At 36.9% G+C, this 8,016-nt stretch overlaps 1 protein-coding gene across 1 annotated transcript in view; it reads right to left on the bottom strand.

Annotated features, from left to right (window-relative positions):
* The window catches only part of Tyrp1 (tyrosinase related protein 1), a 19,162-nt gene extending 12,613 nt beyond the window's left edge, over positions 1-6,549 (bottom strand). The window contains exons 1-3 of the mRNA XM_015499101.2: positions 6,053-6,549; positions 4,083-4,405; positions 1,038-1,242 (exon numbers count right to left, since the gene is read on the bottom strand). Coding sequence (XP_015354587.1) covers positions 1,038-1,242; positions 4,083-4,405; positions 6,053-6,461 — 937 coding nt within the window. The 5' untranslated portion in view covers positions 6,462-6,549. The remainder of the gene's footprint in view (positions 1-1,037; positions 1,243-4,082; positions 4,406-6,052) is intronic.
* Between the last annotated feature and the right edge of the window lie 1,467 nt (positions 6,550-8,016).

Genomic DNA, 8,016 nt, shown 5'->3' with positions numbered 1-8,016 from the left:
TTTTTTTTTTTTTTTTTGTTTGTTTGTTTGTTTTGCTTTGTTGGAGTATTTTTGTTTTGTTTTTCAGTGCTGGGAATCAAACTGTTGCTGTAGAGGATTTTTTTTTTCAGTGCCTTGCACATTATTAGAATATTCTCTTTTTAAACTTATAAAATAATTTAACACTTAATGAAGGAAAATCTGTGTAGAAAAATGTTCTGAATATAAATACCCATGCTTCTAGTTTTTATATGGAAGAGCAAATGATCAAAATAGCCCAAAATGCCTGAAGAAGAAAGATAAGTTGGGGTAGGAGACTTAGATATTTAAGACCTAATGTTAACAGTACAGAGATAAGTAATATCATCCAAGGAAGCTCAAGAATAGATTCACAAATTACAGAAACTTATTCTGTGAAAGGGACATCAGTTTCCTGGAGAAAGAATGCTAGGGAAACTGGTCAAGAATTCTCCCAGGTTAACCTCAGGAGGGACGCAATGTGGCTCACTGGTGGGCAGCACCTATATGGTACCTTCCTTTTTTGAAAAATGTCCCCTTTATCACCTTTGGATTTTAACTCTATTGAATAACCACAAAAGTTTTTGTGTTTTCTCCCTCCCTCCCTTTCTTCTTTTTTCTCCTCTCAGAGCATTTCCAAATCTTTTTTGCATACTTCAGATTTTCTTCTGAAATATTTCTGTGAAATTCCAACCCAAGACACATGACTACTAAGCAGAACTGGATATACTAAGAGGATTAATTTATACAACTGGACATTGCTAAAAATAAGGAAGTTAGCAATATACTGACTGAATTACTCAAGAAAAATTATGTGAAGATAAATAGGCCACATCTGTTTCCTGGGATCACTTTGGAGGTGGCCTTGAACATCCCAGGTGCTCAGGTGAGGATCTGTACATGGATCCTCTATGGGGATAGTAACTTTTATTCTGAAGTCCTTAATGGAATGAAGGATCTTCCATGCACCATGTTTATAGCATATTTAATATCTTTATCTAACAAGGAGTTCTGACTACTAGTTGTCACTTGGAACTTACTGTTACAAAGTGTCCCCAGGGTGTCATAATCTTCCAAGGATTCACAGACCACTCGCCATTGAGAAAAGACAGAGTTGGGGCTTACAAGAGTGGAATCGAAGTTGCTTCTTGATCCCATCAAGTCATCAGTGCAGATATCACAGATGTTCTTCCCAGTTGCAAAATTCCAGTAAGGAAGGGAGAAAGAAGGCTCCTGCAACATTTCCTAGGTCACAGAAACTCTGTTAGTGTTCTCTGGCTCAGTTGCACTCTTCCTCTTTGCTTGTTTTACTCTCTGATTGTCTATTTCTATTAACTCTCTTTAGCTACTAAGGAACCAGTTAGTCTCTCATTGGTGACAGAAAGTCCCAGACAAGTTAAATACCTTAGATAACAAGGCTTGCAATTCACTCAAAGAATCTACATAGGCATGAAAGAGAATAAAATTCAAATCATCATGCAGAAATTTTTGTAAATAATTTGGAAGAAAAACTTCTTTCCTCTTTTTTTGGACAGGTAATCATATTTCTATTGCTTATTCCAAAATTTATCCATAATAGCATCCACTACTTGACATTTCCATCTTCTTCCATCTTTCTGTCTTTAATTTAAACATCATTAAATTGTAGTCTAGTTCCAGATTTGACCTTGAAATGTGTTTTGTGGAATCCCTATATTTGTTTTGTTTCTGTTTTTAATTTAATTTGAATGACTATAGGAAAATTAGATTCTGGCTTGATAACAGGTCATGGTCTTTTCACATTTACATTATCTACATGGGCCCTAAGGGTGTTTTGTTTAGAGACCCCCACTGCAGAATCTAAACTACCAAGACTGAGGCTTCTGCCTGAGAGACTCATGAACAAAGGAATGCTAAATAGAAGTAGAATAAATCTTTGTGCCTATTGTTCTTTTGAACAAAGATCTAATAATCATTTACAGCTTATTTTACATTTTAAAAAATACGTGGGGGCGCTGGCTCACACCTGTAATCCCAGAAACTCCGGAGGATGAGGCAGGAGGATCCTGAGTTCAAAGCCAGCCTCAGTAAAAGTTGCACTAAGCAACTCAGTGAGACCCTGTCTCTAAGTAATATACAAAATAGTCTGGGGATGTGGCTCAGTGGTCAAGTGACTCTGAGTTCAATCCCTGGTATCACCCCACCCCCAAAAAATGCTGAGTTCATTTACTTATTTCTCATCTCTTTTGGCCTTTGAGGAGTTCTGTACAGAGGATGAAATTTAAGTGCAGCATTGCCATTATTTTCTCTTACTTCCCAAGCACTCAGTACTTTATGCCTTTTCATTTTAAATCCCTTTCTAGGAAAACTTTTCTTATGCTTTGTTGTTTTAGAAGGCCGAAAGCTTTTCTAGGCTCCAAGTTATTGATCTCCAAGGGTCTGTAGTCCTCGTTTAGAAGCCATCATTGCATTTCGCCAAAATTACTGACAGCTTCTAAGGGATCATTAAGAATCAGACTGCGGTTCAGCAACTGACATTTGGGAGCCAGAGAACATTCCTGTGGCATTTCAACTGTATAATACGCTTAAATTGTAATTCTTTGAATGCCTAATGCTGCTGGGTTTTAAAAATGTAAATCAACATGGTTGAAGTTTTCCTAGGCAAAATTGAAGCTTTTAGATAGTTTCTAACTGCCCTTTCATTTTGGTGTGCCCATGGGAATTGAAAGCATGAAAATCCGGAGTCAATTTCAAATGACAGATTTATCTACTCATAATCTACTAACTATCTAACTTGTAATCAGAGCTATAAAATATGATGTTTGGAGTACCAGATGAATTCATTTAATCACTCTCAAACTGTGTAAGGATAGACTACTTTCAAACAAATATATTTTTTAAGTTAGAGGGTTAATTATATCTCTTCTAACCATTTTCCCACCTGAAATAATGCTGGCACAAGCATTCCTGCAAAAACAACGTTTCTATTTTCATATCATTTTAGGTTGATTTTTACTTTGGGGGAGAAATTCATTACTATTATTTTATATAGGAAACAAGTGTAGCATATGGATTTCCTAGCTGAGATCTAATAAATTTTTAGTTTAAAATTACAATACTTTTCTTAAGAAACAGAGCAGTTGGAAAAAGAACGGACAATAAATCATTTATGTTACCAGATTCTTTAGTGTGTTTTGAGTGCATTTGCTTAAAACAAAATAAGCATGAGATAACTATGCCTGACTTGAGGTCTATTTTATGCTAAAACCAAAAAACCCAGAGGTCTTATAATTAAAAATAATGCTTGATTGATGTGGGTTTTTTTTTTGGGGGGGGTTAGAAATTATATATATTTAAGGTGTACTACATGATGTTTTAAAATATTTTTATACACAAACACATACATATAGGTGTGTGTGTGTGTGTATGTGTGTATATATATATATATATATATATATATATATATATGTATAATGATTATTACATTCAAGTAAATTAACATATCCATTGATATGATGTTTTGAGATAGTTGAGATAGGCTTCTGGTATAAGCCCCAAAGTGGTAGCTGGGAAAATATATATATTAATGAAATAAAATATATATATTAGTGAAAATAAAACAATCTAAATGGAAACTTTTTCCATTATTTAAACTCTACATCATATTGGAAAAAGTCAGCAATTGGTATGATGAAGCACATATTCAGGACTCAGGAAGTGAGGAGAACAAGTATATATACACTCACTTCATCCAGATCAAGAGAGGCATTTACTTACATTTGGTAGAGAAGATGTGCCAAATGGGACTTTTTTGTTTCATATTTCATTAGAGACATTTTTTCAATTATGGAGTTGTAGAATATCTCCATATCTTTCATCCACACCTAAAGATGTCTTAATTGGCTTTGTTATTTCACAAAAGACCAAATTTAGTTAATATGAATTCAGTAGGGGAGAAACAAATCAGTGTTACAGGCAGATTAATAACAAAAAATTACTCTATCATTATGTATTATGGTGTTTTGGAAAATCATTGAATTAAAATGACTTCTAAACAGGGCATCTCATCTGTAAAGAATCTGAAAATTAAATGGCGGTATGCATACCTGCATGTCTCTCTCCAGCTGCAGTAGGTGGTACCTGTGCCAGGTAAGAAAAGCTGGTCCTTCATGAGAGAAATCCACCCCACCAAAGCTCTCCTGCCCTGCCCCCAAGAAAGTCTTTTTGACTGAATAATAGTGTGTCCAAACAAAGTAGTTATAAATGGAAATGTTCTCAAATTGTGGTGTGTTGCCATCTGGTCCCAGTATTTCTTCTGATCTCCTGGTAGCAATGACGAATTGAGGGTGAGTTGTGCGCTTTGCCATATCCAGGGCCTGGACAAAGTGGTTCTTTTCTTCTGCACTTAACTCCAGAAGATTTCTCCTGACTTGAGGGATAAAAGATAGAGATATGAAAGCATCTGCCTTGAGGGAATGGGTAGAGAAGCAGCATAATCATGCTGTAACACACTGTGTCCCACTCACCCAATGATGGTTGTATATGCAATATCTATGTTAAAATCTGTTTTCAGTTATTTTACATATTGAGCATCCCTTATCTGAAATTATTAGAACCAGACATGTTTTCAACTTTGGATTTTGAAATATTTGGGTTTGGGATATATATCCAAAAGACAGAATCAATTTCTTTAATGTATATCTTATAAGCTGAAGGTATTTTTGACAATAGTGTTTTTTGAAGGGGGCGTTACCAGGAAATTGAACTCAGTGACATTCGACTACTGAGCCATATTCCCATCCCTATTTTGTATTTTATTTAGAGACAGGATTTCACTGAGTTTCTTAGTGCCTCCCTTTTGCTGAGGCTGGCTTTGAACTCCCAATCCTCCTGTTTCAGACTCCTGAGCCCCTGGTATTACAGACATGTGCTACCATGCCCAACTTGACAATAGTTTTAATATTTTTATTGCATAAAACAAAGTTTTTCATGGCATGTAATTTTCTACTTGTGGCATTATGTCAGGGATCAAATAATTTTGGATTTTAGAGCAGTTCAGGTTTGGGATTTTTGGAAAATGGATGTTCAACCTGTGTACTTAAAAAATTACCTTAACTAAAACTCCTTCCAGCCTCTTTTGTTTCTTTTTATTTTCCTTCTCTTCCTGCTTTCTTTTCTTTTTTTCTCCCCAATTTATTCTAGGTTTTCTATTAGCTTTCTCTAACTTTCCTTGTTGTTTCTATGATTCTATTATCCTGACATATTTATTTTGGCCCAGTGTTAGCTTTTTTCTTGGAATTTTCTACTTTTTATCATCATAAGTCTTGCAAAAACAAGGTAGATAGTATTGTCCAGTGGTTAAGACCCCTGAATTAACCTGTGACTTTGGTCATATTTTTGTGAGCTCATTTTTTCTTCTGTAAAATGTGGATATAAATAATACCTGCTTTACAGAATTGTTCAGATCAAGGAGCACATGCATAAAAACAATTAAACCAAGTCTAGCTCATGATAAAGATTCAATAAGTATTTTGCTAAACCTCTGGTCCTGTGTCTGACACATTGAAAACAATGAAGTACTCTGGCTGTTCCTATTTAATGCTTTGTTATATGATGTTCCTTAGGTTGCCGGCCCAGCTTCTCATCTAAAATGCCTGGATTTTATCATTACCGTGGGAAATTTCTTTGTAAGCCAGCAGGGGTAGTTGAAGAAGCTGAAATATTAGAGCTAGATAAAGCTCAGTGTGAATTCCAGGTTTACCAAGTAACAGACATGTGGTTAGACCTTTCTGAATCTCATATGTAACAATTAATACAAGTACCTTGACTCTAGCACAGTTTCTAGCAGATGGAGGTTGCTCAACAAATGGAAAGAAAATATTATTTGTCATAAGGTCTGAGCTTCAATTCCAAACTTCTTACTTTGTTCTTACTTTCTAAGCCTTACTTTGTTCAATTGGGAAAAGCAAGGTGGAGTTATGATTTTCAGGTATTCCTCCAGCTCCAATAATTTTAGAATCTAGAAAGAACCTTGAGTCTCACTCAAGACTGCATCACAATTCCTATCCCCACTTACCTGTGAGAGTCCTCTGATTGCAGCCCACTCCTCTCCACCCAGGACGGCAACTCCCACAATTATGTCCTGAGAAATTGCCATTGCACTGGCATGTCCTATTGAAGAACCTCAGGGGCCAGCCCTCCCGATCATCTCTGCCATCGTGGGGGTACTGGCGGCTGTGGGGTCTGGAGTCTGCAGTCACTGCCTCACACCTGCCCCTCCCTGATGAGGAGCCACAGGGGTCAGTCCCAGGCCCAGATAAAGGGGACAGGTCTGGGCAACACACACCACTTCTCAAAGCCTCAGCAGTAGCACATTCTCGTGGGAATTGAGCCCAGGCCTGTTGAAAAAGCAGCAAGGGGAAGATCAGTCCCAGACAGAGGAGGTTAGAAGCTTTCATTCTGCTGGAAGCCAAAGTGCAGGACATAGATATGGTTTGCTGTCCTTTGCATAGAGGAAATGGAGGCGCGTAGATAAAAATCCAACTGAATGAAAGAAAACAAAATGGAATTATGTAAGTGTTTCAAAGTACTTTTAAAAAGGGTGTGAACCCTTTCCAACCTACCTTATACATACCTTTATACATGCAAATATTACCTACCTATATACATTTATAGATAAATGGCATTTCAAGCACATAGTAAAATTAGATAGTTACCTTTGAAAAGTTTATATGCCTTAACAACTATATCCACTATCCTAGTAATTGAACTTTCTTCATTTTACATTTCTATTTACATAAGAATTACTTATCCTGAATATATCTTATAAACAGCATCAATTAGCAGATCACCACATTTCACCAGTGATCTGAAGGGAGAATTGGGAGATTTCCAGCAAGATAATTTCTACAGTTTAAAGTCCCTCACCCTAGTGGAGTTTTGATTAGAATGCACCCAATCTCCACAGAGCATCTCTCCAGTACCTTAAATTCCTGAGACGTTTCTCTGCCAAACTTCCCTAGGAGTTGAGTGGGTTTTATTTGCTTGTCCTCTGATGTCAGAGCTGTTAATTATATGTGGGTTTCTGCCCTGAAAACTAATCCCAGACCTGCTCTCCCAAGCTGGGAGGGGCTGGTCCTCTTCTCCACCCTTCACTAATCCCTTTTCACATCACTGGATTTTTCTGCCCTTTAACTACTTGATCAGCACATGATTCCCTTCCCACTGATTTCCTTGTGATGCTTAAAGTTTTAAGAAAAGGTCATAAGCAGTAATTTGGAAAATAAGTCAGAGAAACTACAGACCTTTTGTTTTCATTGTAGAGATTTTTTTAATTTTTTAATTTTTATTTTTTTTTCTTTGAATGCTATATCTTTAGAGGATGAAACAAGAGTAATTACTTTTTCTTAGTGATACAAAGGTTGGGTTCCTAATTGTACCCGATGGTACCTTTTGATTGTGTTCTGTCTTGAAAACACATGTTGTCATTCTTAGAATTTCCAGAGAGAATTATTGTAGTAGTGGAAAAGACGTGAGATTCAATTATACCCAGTCACACAGCAGTGACTCTCCGGGTGCCTGTTCACTTTAGAGGTGGGTACTTTGACTCCATTACCTCCTTCCAGGCTGTGTTCATCTCTGTGGCAAAGCACCATGGAGTCACTAAGGCTTTCATTTTTTTTTTTTTTTGGAACATGCCCATTAAATGGTTTCTTATTTCCTACTTTCTCTGCAAGCAGTGGTAAGGCAATGTCCCTGAGGATAATATATATATTTCAAAAGGCACTTTCTCCTGAAGTTGAAAGCTCATGCATGTGAAACCAATCTTCAAATATAAACTTACTTTTGGAATACATAATTATTAGGCAAATGTTGCCAGAGTTCATGATCAATCTTGGCTACCTACTTGTTTCTAAGCTATAAAATTGTCCCCAGGTGCCTGCCAGGTAGGCGGAACGGTGACCACCGGCAGAAAAGGCCCAGTGGCCCGTGGTGGGACAGAGCTTCCAATCACTCCTGCAAGGTAGGCGGGCCTGCGAC

This window comes from Marmota marmota, unplaced genomic scaffold, assembly GCF_001458135.2.
Source record: "Marmota marmota marmota unplaced genomic scaffold, marMar, whole genome shotgun sequence".
NCBI classification, from domain to species: domain Eukaryota; kingdom Metazoa; phylum Chordata; class Mammalia; order Rodentia; family Sciuridae; genus Marmota; species Marmota marmota.
This window is presented reverse-complemented; position numbering and strand designations above follow the sequence as displayed.